The sequence below is a fragment of the Leucoraja erinacea genome, chromosome 21, assembly GCF_028641065.1.
Source record: "Leucoraja erinacea ecotype New England chromosome 21, Leri_hhj_1, whole genome shotgun sequence".
Lineage (NCBI taxonomy): Eukaryota > Metazoa > Chordata > Chondrichthyes > Rajiformes > Rajidae > Leucoraja > Leucoraja erinaceus.
The window spans coordinates 8049099-8066290 of NC_073397.1; the positions used below are offsets into that span (position 1 = coordinate 8049099).

Sequence of the window (17192 nt, forward strand, 5' to 3'; positions counted from 1 at the left end):
GCCTCACTGTGACAATGGAGGAGATTGAGCACAGACAGGTCTGTGTAGAAATGGGAAGGAGAATTAAAGTTTCCAGGAACCAGTATATCAGGTTACACAAAAAAAGCTGGAGAAACTCAGCGGGTGCAGCAGCATCTATGGAGCGAAGGAAATAGGCAACGTTTCGGGCCGAAACCCTTCTTCAACCAGTATATCAGGTTGGTTCACACGGGCTGAGCGAAGGTGTTCCGCAAAACAATCATCCAGTCTGCGTTTGGTCACGCCGATGTATAAGAATCCGCATCTTGAACAACGGATACAGTAGATGAGGTTGGAGGAGGTGCAAGTGAACCTCTGCCTAAGCTGAAAGGACTGTCGGGGCCCTGGACAGTCGAGGAAGGAGGCATAGCGACAGGTGTTGCATCTTCTGTGGTTGCAGGGGAAGGTACCTGGGGAGGGGGTGGTTTGGGATGAGTTAACCAGGGAGTTGCGGAGGGAACAGTCTCTGCTGAAGGCGGAAAGTGGTGGAGATGAGAAAATGTGGCTACTGGTGGGTTCCCGTTGGAGGTGGCGGAAATTTCGGAGGATTATGTGTTACGGCTGACGGGTGGACGGTAAGGATTAGGGGGGCTCTGTCTCTTGTGTCTAGAGGGAGGGGGAGCAAGGGCGGAGCTGCGGGGTACCGAGGAGACATGAGTGATGGCCTCATCTATGGTTGGAGAGGGGAATGAGAAGAGGCCGCTGAGAACAGGGTCGCGTTGTTCCTTTATGACGCTGGCTGCCTTTTGTGAGCCAGTGCCCCAAATAGATGGAATGGAATACTTTATAGGGAGGTTTCACGGCAGTCGGGTCACGACCCATGACCCGTACTGTTGCTACGCTACTCCAAATGGAGTACACACGATGAACTGCAGGTAGGCACTTACCATTGTTTCCAGCGTAGCGGGCCCGTTAAAACCCGCTGAAATTGTCGATTTTTGCGCTGTAAATAATTATGGAAATCGGGATAAGCGTGAGAGACATTTAGTTTACTTCAGAATTCCAAAAGTGAGGAGAAATGACAGTAGATAGAAGCGAGAGCTGAAGGGACAACAACAGCCAGAGTGCTTGGCGAACATTGACCGTTTGCTCACTGCATTTCATTAACTAAGGCATTATTTGTGTTTTTTCTTGATTCCTTTGGCATCTAAAAAGTTTCAGAAGTGATAAATCTGGCTGTAATTTTTTTAAATCGCCCATGGTTCCCAAGTGGGTTTTTACATACAAAATGAAAACGCATCTGAAGAAAAATTTACAGCCAGATTTATCACTTCTGAGAATTTTTAGATACCAAAGGAATCAAGAAAAAACACAAATAATGCCTTACTGTTGATGAAATGCAGTGAGCAAACGCGATAATTTCCAATATTTTCAATTCCAATATCTGCACGGCCAAGCACTTTAGCTGCTGTAGTTCCTTCAGTTCTCGTTTCTCTATACCTTCATTTCACTTTACTTTTGGAATTCTAACGTTGGGTACATGTCTCTCACACTTACCCCGACTTCCATAATTTTTTTTCAGTGCAAAAATTCAACATTTTGGCGGTTTTTAACAGGTAGGAAAGTACGCGTTTCTAGCATTATTAACATATACCGGAAGTGACGGATGTCCTCCAGATGGATTGAGCGGCTCTGTGCGTCAAGCCCTATGACCCAGTGACCTTACGTGCAACCCCCCTATTGTCACTTGGCACAGTGAAATTCTTTGTTGCATACCCAATGTTTACAAATAGCAGCCACCTACGGCGCTGACAACGTTACAAAGCATGCCGGCTCCTCCTGTTGTTCTTTCCCCCCCTCCTCAGCGGTTCCCCCAAGCCGGGTTCCCATTGTCCTTTGTTCTCCCGGGTCCCCATTGTCCTTTGTTCCCTCCCCCCCCCCCCCCCCCCCCAATTGTCCATTGTTCACCCCCCCCCCCCCCCCCCCCACCTCCCTCACGGCGGTTACTCCATGGTGGGGAATATTCCTTTGCTCAGCAATTATTTCCCATCCCTGATTGCCTTTGATCTGAGTGGCTATTGGGATATTTTAGACCCAGCATAATAAAATAATTACTCTTATTAATGAGAGATATGGCTAACAAACTAGAGATCTGAGGTCTAATCTCACCATCCTGGATGTGCAATTTGAATTCAGACAATAAGCCAGGTCATAGGGCTAACGGAATTCAGGGATATGGGGAAAAAGCAGGAACAAGTTACTGATTTTAGATGATCAGCCATGATTACATTGAATAGCAGTACAGGCTCGAAGGGCCAAATGGCCTACTTCCACACCTATTTTCTATGTTACCATGGTGAAGTGGCTATGATAAGAATAGCCATATCCCCCTCTGAAGGACATTAATGAACCAGGTTGGTCCATAACAAGAACAATTACTGAAGCATTGTAGTTATCAAAAATCATTTTAAATCTGGATTATTGTCTGGTCAAATTGCACATCCAGGATGGTGAGATTAGACCTCAGATCTTTGTTAGCCATATCCCTCAATAATAAGAGAGCAATTCCAATTCAATCCCTGTACCATGGATGAACATTTCAAATCGTAAAGCTCTGGTTGCTGAAGATGTAGCTGATGATGGTGGAAGGATTAAAATAGTCTGGAAAGGGCAAGAATTTGGATGATAATCCCAATTACTTTAAAAGGTACCATTTGAAGACAAACAAAAGAATTAAACAAAACATTAAAAGTCATATCTGTGATGGGAGGTGAATAAAAAGTGGTTACTTGAAATTTTAGTTAAACAGTCAAGACAAGTTTTTGGCTGAAGGATCCTGACTCGAAACATCACCTATTCATGATCTCCAGTAATGTTGCCTGACCCGCTGAGTTACTAAAGCACTGTGCAGTGAGGCATGGATAAGCTGAGCTGCAGAGCTTGTTTCCACGCAGTATGACTCTTTGGAGAATTTGCAAACTCTCACTGACAGCACACCCAAGGTCACACTCAAACGCAGGTCCCTGATGCTGTGAGGCAGCAGTACTACCCACTGCACCATTCTGTTGAGTGCCTGCAGTTTCCAGTATTGAAATGATTTACAGCTGAAAACCAATATGGTTTCCAAATGCATGTCCTGGCGTATGTGAAGGCACAAACTCAGGCAACTGGGAATGCCATCACGTTAAAGCACACTGTTACACATCATTCTGTTTGTGTTACTGGAATGAAATTCTGGAATACCCTAAAAATTGAGGAAATGGCAACATATGAATAGCATCAGTTTAAGGCTGAATCCACACCACCTATCAAGAACAACTAGGAAGAGGAAATGAATGTCCGTGACAGAAAGAACTCATCTCAAAAAAAATAATAGATACACACAAAACTGGATTAAACTCAGCTGGTCAGACAGCATCTCTGGAGTGATGTTTCAGTTCAAGACCCTTCTTGGGACCGAGTCGGGACTGAAGAAGGGTCTTGACCCAAAACGTCACGTATTCCTTTTCTCCAGAGATGCTGTCTGATCCGCTGAGTTACCCCAGCTTTTTGTGCCTATCTTTGGTTTAAATCAGCATCTGCAGTTCCTTCCTACTCAAAGAAATAATACATTTTAGTTTATCAGATTCCTGATAGGATAAAAACACAAATTTCAATTCAAACTGGATCACAAATAAAAAATACAAACAAAATAAAATTCATTTATTTGCATTAGCATTAAGCCAAGAATCATCAGAATCATCAGGTGTACATAAAAATCCAAATGCATTTGTTAAAGAGGTTCGGGCACCTGTCCATTGTCCCCCTTCAATTAAACCCATCATGCAATTTAACAGGTGAATTTTCGTTTGCTGATCTTTATATATTTTCCAACATTTCACAATAGTGACTGAACCAATAAAGAACATTTTTGCAGTGCAAAGTGCTGAAGTCAGAGGGAAAATAGTACAAAAGTTCTCTTGCTTTTACAAATATGAAAGTACGGTCTAATTTGATGAAATATAGTGGGTAGTGCTTAGACACAATGGATTAAGCGTGAAAGTGCAGGTTGTTACTAAATATTTTCAATGTTTCTAATGTTTTGGCAATTGCATTCATTTTTTCCTCTTATGGTAGAGCCATTTATTGTCACGTCTGCTGCTCCAAGTTAGAGCCATTCCAAGCTATTTTAGTCCACTTTCTGTCGCTGGATATATCAGTGTTAGAAGAGAAAACTGAGAACAGGGAGCTAAACAGGCAGGATTTAAAAGTGTTACAATGAAAAGGTTATACAACAAGTGTGGTAGAGAAAACATAAAGTTGATGAGTCAAAGCTTCTGGTTGGAGCAAAGCCTAAACAAGTCCATCATAAATCATCCCTTTCTTTAAGAAACCAGATACTCAACGGAACATTTTTTATTAAAATTACTACATTTGAAACTAAATAGTGCACATATCTTTTAAGTCACTAATCTATTACAAAGCATATCTTATATCAATCACAGTTATCCTTCCCACAGAAATCTACATTATTCTTTCAAACAATGAATTTCAAATCATAACCTCGGTGTGTATTCAACTTTGTAAATGTGTTGGCAAAAGCTAATGTACAATTTCTCCCCCTTTACTGGAAAAATACAAGTACCTGTACTGTGTACAAGAAATGCTACAATGCACAAACAGTGAAAATTTAGATAGGTTTATCCGTGAACCTTGCTGTTCTAGATTTGCGAGAGATATTGAAGAACACAGTGTAAATTATTCAAATGGTAAACAAAGTTTAGTTGCACAAGCCGTATGAAGTTGACATGAGTTTGTTTTCCTTTACATACATCAAATTTGCACTTTTGCTAAAAATCTGCTAAATTGCTATAGAACGGAGGAGCTTGCAGTTTATTTGAATTGCCAGTTTCATTCATTCCCTAGAACACGTTTGGAATTGTAATTCTCATGGTTAAAAATTATCATTTGAGTTTTTGAACTGGAATCCAAGATAAATAAATTTAGGAGTGGTTGATTGCACGGAGGTCAGTTTCCATACATGTATCCATATGTTTCTCTTCTAACACTGATATATCCAGTGTACAGTACAGAGACAACGAAATGCATTTAGCATCTCCCTTGAAGAGCGACATAGCAAACGCTTCAAATCGTTTGCTATGTCGCTCTTCAAGGGAGATGCTAAATGCATTTCGTTGTCTCTGTACTGTACACTGACAATGACAATTAACATTGAATCCGGAATCTGAATCTGATAATTGCAGATCAGTCAGTCTCAAGAGTGCCAATAATTGCAAGGTGCAGCCCAGGAGTGCTTATTTATTTGTAGAGACTTTCCACACGAGATAACGTTATGAATATTCTTACTGACAGTAGTGCGAATGGTTGGAAGGTGAGCTGTAATGGTCCTGTTGTGAATTTAAGAGAACTAATTAATATCACGGAGACAGGAAAGGCCTGGCCAGGCAGTTAATGTGCAGCCAGGCAGAGGCGGATTGTCCCTATTGAGAGATAGTCTGGAAATGATTTAAATCTTGTTTCTGCCATTTTAAAGAATAAAGCCATCATTAATTAATGTAGCCCAAGCTTATCTTGGGTAAATAATGCTTGAACATGTGTATGAAGTGAAGGAGTGTGTTTAGAGGGAGTAATTTTCCCTGGCGTGAAGCTGACATTTCAGAAACTGCTCACTGCCCAATCCTTTAAGATACCGCCTCAGAACCCACTACAAACCCACTCCCTGCTTGAGTGCACACATGTCCAGAAATGCTACCTTAATATTTGTTTACACTTTGTGCAGAATTCTTGTCCGTTGTCTCAGTATGGCTCCTTGTGCAAAAAGCGGCTGAAGAACGTGAAGGCAGCTTTTGGTTTGTCCGATGGCACCATGTGTCCCGCTCCCTGGGAATTGAACAATTTCATGGTGAAATAAAGAATGCAAAGGCATTGCTTAATCACTAAAATCCACTGTATCCTCAAACCTTTTATCGTCTCCTTCCCTGCTGAAAGAACTAAATGCATTCTCACCAACTCTTCCTGGCTTCAAGTGTCTATTCTGCATGTGTAGTCAACTCATGGTTTCCCTTTTCAATCCTCTAACAAAAACGTGCATTTGAATTACATTTCCAAACGCCATGGGCAGGTTCAAGCAGCATTCCAAATGGGGGAGTGAGGCAAAAAGGGAACTTCAGAAATGAAGGCTTCAGTGGCTGATTTCAGCAGCCTACAGTGGCATTGAAGAAGTAGGGAACGTTGGTGGAACTGGAGGAATCCAATTCTGATCATGATGAAATCGCCCCATGATTCCTCATTAATCAATAAACTCTCTCCAGCCTTATAACCCTCTAGGAGGTTGATTCCAAGAATGTGACATCACCTTCCCTAAATGCAGGGTACATTACTGCCTCGTGACATACATTAAGGCCAGGTTTTTCAGCGAAGGTCTGCAAACATTAAACACTCCCACTCTCAAGGGTAGCATAGTGGTGCAGCAGTAGAGTTGCTGCCTTACAGCACCAGAGACCCGGGTTCAATCCTGAGTGGGTGCAGTCTGTACATTTTGTCTGTTCTCACTGTGACCACATGCGTTTTCCCCGGGTGTTCCAGTTTTCTCCCACACTCCAAAGACATGCAGGTTTGTAGGTTAATAAATAGTTTGTAGGTCTATAAATAGTTCTTACCATCTAGGATAGAACTAGTGTACAGGTGATCGCTGGTGGGCGTGCACTCTGGGGGCCGAAGGGCTCGTTTCCATGTTGCATCTCTAAACTAAACTCCAACAGTGTACTTTCCTGGGACTGACCTTCCTTTTGGAAGGTTGCCAGGGTGAAGTGTGAAGGCCAGAGAGAGATTTTAATCAAGAGGATAATCTGAAAGTTTGAAATTATGCCACCCAGTTGACATGCACAGGGGAGAGGGCTAAAGGGATTTGATAATATTCATGATATCCTGGTGTTTATGGGAGCTGGGAAACTTCCACTCCATTTCTGATTTGGCTCATTACTATTTATAACCTTGACTCAGAAGGATTGCATTTCATCCCTACGTCCATCAGTACAAATGAGTTAAATGTACAATAAAATCTATTTTACCATACTGGTAATAAATTACTTTCATCCCTGTCCAAAGATCAAGTATATTTATCCACTAGCTACGTTAGAGTACACACTCACTGTTTCAAAAAGCCAACATACATATTGGCAGTGTTATAAACCATGCTAAATAAAAGCAAAATGTTTTCATGAAGTTTGGGAATCCAAATGGCCAAGAGAAACAGAGAGAAATATTTGACACTTTAGGCAGTAACCAAGCACTGGGTGTCAGGAACAAAGTTTCAACTATTAAAAAAAAATTCAGAACTGGGGGATTTCTCCATTTAAAACCAGTACAGTCAGGGCTGGAACAAACAAAAGGGAGGGTTTCCAATAGGATGCAGGACAGAGAAATGGTACAATTGAAAGGGTAGTGGTTTCAGAAGGGATGTAAACAGTAATGACAGAAACATTCTCAGTACCTGCCTGGAAAATAAAATGGGGCCGAGGTTACAATCTAGAATTATGAATTCAACATTTCAGCCAGTAAGTTAAATAGCAAAATTATGAGGCGTTTGGTCCATCGATGCTCTAACAAATCTTTTGGCCTTGCTTACGCCTGTCTCTGTACCTGCCTACAAGTTTTGACCCAGTTCGAATGAAAGGCTGTTGGCTTGAAACATTACCTCTCTTTAACATTGATCCTGCCTGTCCTTTCGAACATCTCCAGCATTGTTTTTATTTATCATTCATGCACACATTGAAAGGATGTACCTTTATAGTCAGGAAAGCAAGATTGTCAAATTCCTTGACGAACCCTCCCACCTGATCACCATTTTCATCTTTGTACAGCCACGTCCGACGATTCACCTGGTCCTGTGGGAAAAATTAAACATGTGTAGGCAGATAACACTGAACATTTAACATGTCCCACAGAGCTGTGACAACTCTATTACTCTGCTCCTCGTGGAAAGTCTGATGACACATTCAAAGAATTCAGACACCCAAAATACCTTAACAAAACAACCTTTAATAAAATACTAGTCCAAGTGGCACCCGTTGGTTCCCATCCCCCAACGTGGGGGCGCGCTGTGTCACAGGGGGAGGGCTGGTCCCCGAACTCAATATTCTACCACTCACCCATAGGTCCCAATATTCACCACTCCCCAGAGAGGGAGGGGGGGCAGAGAGGGAGGGGGGCAAAGAGGGATGGGGGGGGGGGGGAGGGGGGGGGGGCATAGAGGGAGGGAGGGGGGGGCATAGAGGGAGGGGGGGGCATAGAGGGAGGGGGGGCAGAGAGGGGGGGGGGGCAGAGAGGGGGGGGGGAGAGAGGGTGGGAGGGGCAGAGGGGGGGGCAGAGAGGGAGGGGGGGCAGAGGGGGGGGCAGAGATGGAGGGGGGGCGCAGGAGGGGGGGGCAGAGAGGGAGGGGGGGGGAGGGAGGGGAGGGGGAGGGGGGGAGGGGGGGGGGAGGGGGGGGGGAGGGGGGGGGGGGGGGGGGGGGGGGGGCAGAGAGAGAGGGGGGGCAGAGCAGACTCTGGACCCACGCTTGTCCTTGGTTCCACAGGCGGCTTCTTTCTCAGCCCCGGCCATGGCCCCATCCCAAGCCCTGGGCTCGGCTCAGCCCTCACTGCAGCTCCAGGCCTGGCTCCAGCCCAGGCCCAGTCGCGGGGCTCGGCCTGCGGCAGCAGCCTCCCCACCAGGTACCAGGCGGCCACCGGGTGGCCAGCAGCCACCGCCACTCCTCGTTCACAGCAAGCGCTGGAGTGTCCGTCCATCCCGGAGTGTCCTGTCCTGCCTTGCCACGTCAGTCTGATTTTTTTCCCTCAAAAATGGGTGAATTTGGGCTGTTTATAAAATTTCAAGGATCAAAAAGTTCAGAAATACAGGTGGAAGTGCGATGGGAAGCTGTTTATCGCCTCCAGGGAAAAATGGGAGTAGGATGTGTGAAAATGGGAAGAGTGTGGCCTAGCGTTTGGAAGAAATTAGGAATTAACAGATTATGCCCAGATCACACACACACACACACACACATATATACATACACACAAACAAGAGAAGAGTTCTAGTAATATGGATAATAATCTAGATGCACAGAATATATAATTCTAACCCAAAAATAGACACAAAAAGCTGGGCTAACTCAGCGGGGCAAGTAGCATCTCTGGTGAGAAGGAAAGGGTGACGTTTCAGGTCGAGACCCTTCTACCTTCTTCCTAATCAAGGTAGACCTCATCACCCCCAGACACTCTCTGTGATACTCCATATCCATTCGTCTGAAGAAAGTTCTCGACTCGAAATGTCACCCATTCCTTCTCTCCAGAGATGTTGCCTGTCCCACTGAGTTACTCCAGCATTTTGTGTTTATCTTCGGTTTAAACCAGCATCTGCATTTCCTTCTTACACAATTCAAACACAAAATTCCTTAAGCCTCATCATCTCCTGCACTTCCATTGAGTAGTCTCTGTAGATTCTTCATAACAGAGACATCAGATCCCAGTGGTTGATAATGGCTAACTCATAAGTTGGACACATCTTGTTCACAAGCAAGACAACACGATCAATGATTCCTTGCACTTTAAGCATTCAAAACAACTTAGGTCCCACTTACCAACTGTGTGGGATCTTCGTAGACTTGGACCTACTGTTGCCATAAAGGGGCTTGTACACTGGCTGCCTAATTAAGGGATGCTGAACTATTTCCACCTCTTATTATTTACCAGGAAATGTGTACCCAGAAACCTGGTCATGCCAGGTTTCATATAGTAAAATTAATAATTTATATTTTACACACTTGTTTCCCCTCTAAGTATCATTTCTTATTATTTATAATCGAAGATGTGCCATATAACCATGCAGGTGGATGTTATTGGGCCTATGCAGCTATCCAATTGAACCCACTTCCCCACCATTCCTTTCGTATGCCTCCAAAACCCAAAGGCTATTATAGCTCTGAGAGTAGCATTCTTGTCTCAAAAAGGTTGTGCGCTCAAGTCTACCTCCAGAGACGAGCAAAAAATAAAACCAATAGCAGTATAGCACAGTTTCACACTATCAGAGGTGCCGCCCATTTGCAGAGTAATAACCCCAAGCTCCAACTGTCTTTATCGGTCCACATACTAATCTCTGCTGTCCTGACAAATATTTATTTCCGAACCAACAAAGATTATCTGATTATTATATTGTCTTCTGCAATACACTTCCCACTTCAAAGGTTCAAAATCAGTTACTATAATAATAAGGTACACAAAAATGCTGGAGAAACTCAGCGGGTGCAACAGCATCTATGGAGCGAAGGAGATAGGTAACGTTTCGGGCCGAAACGTTACCTATTTCCTTTGCTCCATAGATGCTGCTGCACCCGCTGAGTTTCTCCAGCATTTTTGTGTACCTTCGATTTTCCAGCATCTGCAGGTCCTTCTTGAATAGTATAATAATATATTTGTTTGGTAATACCCTTGAAGTTACCACAGACACTGCTATAATTCCAGTTTGACTTGTTTATTCTTGAACTGCAGTGGTTTGCATTGAAATACCTACAAAACACTTCATTTACAGATACAATAACTGCACCACTTTCATCTGTATATCCTTATTTTTTTAGTCCCGGGTATATCTCCCAGACTCTGTGTATTGTAACTATTGCTCACAATTACATGTAGATTAACATGCAACTCCAGGCCACACACATCTGATTTATGCTACATACAACTACATACAACATACATACAAACCTTGAACGGCAATAATAACCTTACCTTCTGCTGAAGTGAATTCACAAACCACTCATCTCCCATGAAGTTATATGCCATGTCCACATCTCCGTTATACACAAGGATCTGGTATTGCTTGAAACAGAATTAAACAAAAACAAATTATCAATCTGGAAGATGAGAAAATACGCAAGGTATTATTTTAAGAACAGTATGTACCGCAGGTGATATGAGAAAGTAACCTGTGAAGAATACACAAGGAGGGGTTACAAGGGGATATTGATAGGTTATGTGAGTGAACAGGTATAATGCAGAAAACCTGAACGTGTCAATTTTAGCAGGAAAAAAACCATAGAACATGGCAAGATAAAACCCCAAAAGAGGCCGATAATGTATCTCAAAGTGTCTAGCCTCCTAATGTTTACTGGTCTGGCACTCATGGTCACTTGGGCAGAGTAACTTCAGTATTCTTGAAACTTCATTCAGGCGTGTGTAAGTTACATCAACAGAAAATGCTAAGAATTTAATAATGTTTACTTTTATTAAATTTAATAATGTTTTTCATCACAGGAAAGCAAGTCTAACTATTTGTGCATCGTGGAAAGGCCAGCATTTATCTGCCCTCGAATATGACAGCAAGCCATCTTCTTGAACTGTTTTTTTGTTGGAGCCAAAATTTATTTTGTAGGGAGTTCCAGAATTCTGATCTAACAATGAAAGACCCACAGCATATTTCCCAATCAGGATGGTGGAGTAGTTCCCTTATGCCTGCTATCATTGTCCTCCTTGGTGGTACAGGTTGCAACTTCGGTATTGCTATTGGGTATCATAAGATCATAAGTGATAGGAACATAATTTGGCAAATCAGCCCATCAAGTCTATTCTGCCATTCAATCATGGCTAATCTATCTCTCCCTCCTAACCCCATTCTCCTGCCTTCTCCCCATAACCTCTGACACCTGTAAAGGGTAGTCTCAGCAAATAATTTAAGTGTATTTTGTAGGTCACAATACAGCTCGGATGGAATAAATGGTGGATAGGTTGCCAATTAAGTGGGCCCCTTTGTTCTGGATGATGTTGAGTATTTTCAGTGTTGTTCGAGCTTCACTCATCTAGACTTAAGCCTTATTATGGTGACACGGGTGTTATAGTCACTTACTCTAACCTCCTCATTGTCAATGAATTCAGCTGACCAAATTTCAAAAGGGTCAGGAACGAAAATACCATTGAATGTAAAGAACAGTGACCCAATCTCAATTATAACACCATGATGACCAGGCAGGGTTGTCCCCACAGAATGGGACACTCACTAAGTCACTAGGTTGCCTTGGGGCATTAATCATGGACAATCACCAATAAATCTAGCTTTACATCAAGCTGGATTAGTGACCTATACTAGTGGTGGACTCAACCTGGTCCATTGCAGGGAGCGCCCTCCCACCACCGAAGGCATCTCTAGGCAGCATCTATCGTCAAGGACCCCCTATCACCCAGGACATCCCAAATCTTACTTTGGCAACATGACACTATGGTCCTTCTCTTGCACTACCATGAGTATGTCAATTTTTCAATTGTGTTTTGCACGAATGTGTTTTTTTTTTTTGCAGTCCTACTTTCAGAAATGTTCTGCTATTTGTTTTTGTATATTTGTCTATGTTCCTGTGATGTTGCTGCAAACAAGATTTCTCGTGGCACCTGTACCTCACCATACTAGTGCATATGACAGTAAACCCAACTTAATCATTGTACCGCTGCTGGCAAATTCATGTCACTTGCACTTCATGTGCATGTGACAAATAAAACTGATATTGATATTGATTGATTGACTATTTGGAATAAAACAGTGAAGCGGAATGAGAAAAAATGTCTTTACCCTGGCAGCCAATAGTTTCAGGTATTGATCCTTCATATCACTGTAGAGAGTTCGATAATTCAGATTCACTTTCATACTAGACAGGATCAAAAAGTTCACATAATCAAGTGGCAGAAATATTTACAAATATTACAAATATTTCATTTCCTGAGACCATACTGCAATTATTAACTTCCCCAAATTGCACTTCCTGATTTTAGCGGTGATCTTATCCACTGAATTAACACAAAATGTCAATAATGTTAGTCATTCCAAAAAGTAATAATGGATGAAGCCTTAATAAGCATTGATATTTGTTTAAAAGTTATAAATGACCCTCACATTCATACAACTGGTGGCCACAAAGATGTAATGGGATAGTTGTTCATGTACACAGATTGAGTATGGTATGACCATCCCCTGTAATATTGCTGTTCTCATGCAAGAATGTGGAACAGTTAATGCTGCACTGCACTACCAGGTTTCACTTTTTTTCATCCGCCATTCCAAAGAAAACAGAACATGTTTGCTCAGAACATGAATGCACAGCGGTAAAATAATGGAGGCCATTTTAAAATTAACCTTTGCTCCCACATGACTTCAAAGTTCATTGAACTGCTTGGGGAGGATAGAGAGCACCATTTCTCCCAGTGCCAATTTTGCCAATTAGATAAAATTACTCCAATGTCAAATAATCAAGAGCAAACAAATATTGTGCTTATTTTAGGTGTTATTCCAATCCCCAAATACACAGAGATCTTAAGATACCATGGATCCTATTATTCTATGATCCACACATGCCAAGAGAATATAAACCTATGCAGTGGTTTGGCTATGCTTTCCCATTATCTGCTAATAGATCAGGAGGATAGGACAATTCTCATGTCGCCAGAGCCACAATTCTCCCCCAGACTGTTGTGCTGCTGAACTCCAGGTGGGTAGGATCAATGATCTACTGTTGCTGTCAAAGTGATGCCAGTCGTGGTGGTGGGGAAGGACCTGGGGGATAAAGACTAGATTCACCTAAATTAGGAAGAGATAGATCGCAAGCAGGAAAAAGTGAATGGCATCTTTCGTAAATCTAAGAAGATTACACAGTCCATTAAATTATTGGCCACAATTGTGCATATTCTACATTTCACTATTTGATATGACCTTTCATAGTAACAAGTAGCCTCCTATTGATGCTGTTGTATAATTAGTTAAATGGACAAATCTTCTTTGAACTACATTAAACGTTTGAGTTTGGTGCCATGCATAGTGGATAAAGATCAATGCAAGCACATTAACACTGTACTAGACTATGTGGCTGACGGAGGAGGAAAGCTTCCGACTTCAGGAAGATAAAGGTAACCAGGTTAATGCAATCAGAAAATTGGCAAATTAAAGTATAATCAAGGCATACTTGAGGCTATTATAGAAATGGATAAAATAATATGCAAGCTGTAGTTTTAGTCATCTCATTCAGGAAAGAGCTGATTGAAGTGGAGAGGGCACAAAGGAGGTTTACATTGACATTGCCTGGACTGGAACATTGCCCAATTGATGCATGGGCTGGGATTGTTTTCTTTGGAACAGAAGATTGCGAAGGGAAACAATTGAAGTGCATCAAATTATGAGGCCTAGGTAGAATAAATAGGAAGTACCTATCTCCCTCAACAGGGAGCTCAGGAGAGGGGGCAAAGATTTAAAGTAACAGGTAGAAGGATTAGAGGGGCAAGTGGTAGGGATCTGGAAGCCACTGATTGAAAGGTTAGTGAGTCAAAAACAATCAGTTCTGTGGATTACATTCTCTTGACTGTTTTTCTCCACTCAATAACCAAAAAAACGAGGCTTTTGTCAGACCTGTTGACCAAATAGTGGCCATCACTATTTTTAGAACTGACCTTTCCCCATAAAACAAGGCATGATTCACAGACACAGCTCACAAATCAAAATAATGTCAGTCATCTCATTTATGAAGTAGTTGAATGTGTACAAAGGGCAAAAACCTACAGCACTATGAAGCCAGTGCTGGAATGTGGTAATAGCACTTTATTGGCAAAAATGAATCAGTACTCTCCTGGCACATGAATTCTATGATAGTGACTGCTGAAAGCCAGATTCACCAGCAGACAAGGCAGGACATGTAAAGGATCCATGCAATACCAAACGGTTGAACGGCTGCGGCTCGCCTCCAGTCCGTCTGTTTTTACTTTTTGTTGTTGTTTTTTTTGTCTTGTTTAGTTACATTTTTAGTTATTAGGCTGTGTTATGTGTGTGGGGGGGGGGGGGGCTGAAACAGGGCTTTCTGTCTCTCCCTTCGGGGGAATGCGACTTTTTCTTGTCGTATCCCCCTTCTCGGCCTCCGTCTGCGCTGAGGCCTAATGGCGGAGCTGGCGGCCTCCAACCTGCGACCGACCTCGAGGCTCTGGAGGCAGAGCCAGCCAGGACTCATCAACGCGAGGCTGGCCGTCTTCGAGCTGTGGCGGCGTTCGAGCGCTCCAGTGGCAGCGGCACGACTCGGAGCTCCGGTGAGGGCGGCCCGGTGCGGGGCTGGGACGGTGCTGGCTGAGACACTCCGGTGGCAGCGGCATGACTCAGGGCTGGGACGGCGCTCCCGTGAGGGCGGCCAGGCGCAGGGCTGAGACAGTGCTCCAGTGGCTGAGGCGGCGTTCTGGCGGCTGCGACCTGAATCCGGGGCTCGGCCGCAGGCCAGTGGATGACATCGTCGGGAGCTCGCAGGTCACAGGCTAGTGCCTGTTTTCCGGAGCTCCCGCGGCAACAGCTGTGTCCGCTGGACTGGAGGGCGGCAGCTTCGACCACCCCGGGCCGCGGAGCTTGAACCGGCCCGTTCGCGGAGCTCGGTGAGCCGCGGGACTGATTACCATCGCCCGGTGGGGTATCACCGGGACAGTAACCCTAAGATTTTTGCCTCCATCACAGTGAGGAGGTACCTGGTGAACTCACTGTGGTGGATGTTAATTTGTCTTTATTGTGTGTTTTGTTGTTTATTATTACATTTATGGCAGCAGGCAACGACATTTCGTTCAGACCGAAAGGTCTGAATGACAAATAAAGGATCTAAGTCTAAGTCTCTAAGTCTAAAGTCAAATATAATAAATGATAATTGCACAAGAATTCAGATAAACGGGTTTACGGTCACTCAATGTGAACACACTGTTACTGCACACATGTGCCACCTGCAGCACAACTGCATTTTTACCTTGTACACAGATCACAATACTACTTTTGAAAGATTCCATTTGCAAACAGACTTCATAACGATGACGATTATCGTCTTGAATTACATTTTGGGTTAATTTATTTACCAGATGCAACTGTGTTTACAGGGAGACAACTGCTAGGAACCAAGGCCTCCCCAAACAGGTCACACCCACCTTGTAAAATCACAGCAGAAGGCAAGCAAGCCACAAGAAATTCTGCAGAAGCATTCAAAACTATGAAGCAATACTAGGCAGCGAATGCGAGAGACAAGATTTTACCTGCACATCTCCCATTTCTGCACAGAGGGTGGAATGTGCAGAGCATTTCGTACTTTTGGGCTATTCAAGTAGTTGGAGCAGGCAGTTGTGTTGGTGCACGGGGGGTCCAATCGAACGTTCCTGTCGTTCTGATACATGTCGTGAATTTTCTATAGTAAATGCATAAAACAGGAGCGTAAGATATGAATCTCAAGAACTGAGTTTGCTGGTACAGCTCTGGTAATCATATTGCAGGGAGAATGCCTGAACCTCTGCCAGATCTGCAAGTGGGGCACGAGTCAGATCATTCATCACTTCCACTAAGTGGAAAGAACTGATTCAGGTCCGATTTTAAAGAATAATCCCACAAGGTACTGAACAGAATCATTTTATTCTTAAAGAATCAAGTGCAACACCTCCCTTACTTTCACCAGATTCAAATGTAAATCACTAATCTGAATGTCCCCAGACTTTAACTGAAAGTAGAGGAAACACATTTTGCATGTGACCACGAGAAAAAAAAGCCTGAAAATAAAAAGTGGCGAAAATGAAATGAATCAACTACCTACCAAATGGAAATTTTCAGTGAACTCCTGTAGTCCTCCAAGGACAAGGGAGTATCATCCAGGTTTGAGGAGCTTGCAACTCTTGCTGGAAAGAGTGTTTATAGAAATAGAGGGAACATAAATCAGGCCCTTTCCTAATTTGCTGTTATATTTCATCATCTTGGCACACAGGAGAGGAATTGGAGACTGAAGCGATGCAAGTTAGATTGACGTAAGGATTCAAAACTCTGCTCTCCAAGTTAGTGTTTGGACCACTGACTTCAATACAACTGCAAGATGTGCTGGGCATGTTATAATAGGAAAACAGATTCTGTAAATTGTGCCTCCGATGTTAATGTCCAATTTCATCAATTTTGCTTCTCTAATTTCTGCTTCATTTCAATGGAGGGATCTTTTTACAAGGTCCTTTTTTTTTGACAACTATTTATTTAGACCCACAGCCAATCGACTTGTTTTATTGCATTAGATCAGCCTTGGTGGAGCAGACTGCTCTGAGTGGTTGAACCACAGCTAAACACGGCATCAAACTTTTACCATCCATCCTTCACAGGTTCCACAATGGTCAAATATTTCTGGGGGAAATTTTCTGAATTTATTTTCAACTGTCTCGACACTGAGATCTAGAATTCTT

At 43.1% G+C, this 17192-nt stretch overlaps 1 protein-coding gene across 3 annotated transcripts in view; it reads right to left on the reverse strand.

Annotated features, from left to right (window-relative positions):
• Window positions 1-3639: 3639 nt before the first annotated feature.
• Window positions 3640-17192, reverse strand: part of ctsa (cathepsin A) — a 37829-nt gene continuing 24276 nt past the window's right edge. For all 3 annotated transcript variants that reach the window (XM_055652041.1, XM_055652040.1, XM_055652043.1), the window contains exons 11-15: window positions 16017-16165; window positions 12553-12628; window positions 10725-10814; window positions 7743-7844; window positions 3640-5838 (exon numbers count right to left, since the gene is read on the reverse strand). In XM_055652041.1, the coding sequence (XP_055508016.1) occupies window positions 5755-5838; window positions 7743-7844; window positions 10725-10814; window positions 12553-12628; window positions 16017-16165 (501 nt within the window). In that variant the 3' untranslated portion in view covers window positions 3640-5754. The remainder of the gene's footprint in view (window positions 5839-7742; window positions 7845-10724; window positions 10815-12552; window positions 12629-16016; window positions 16166-17192) is intronic.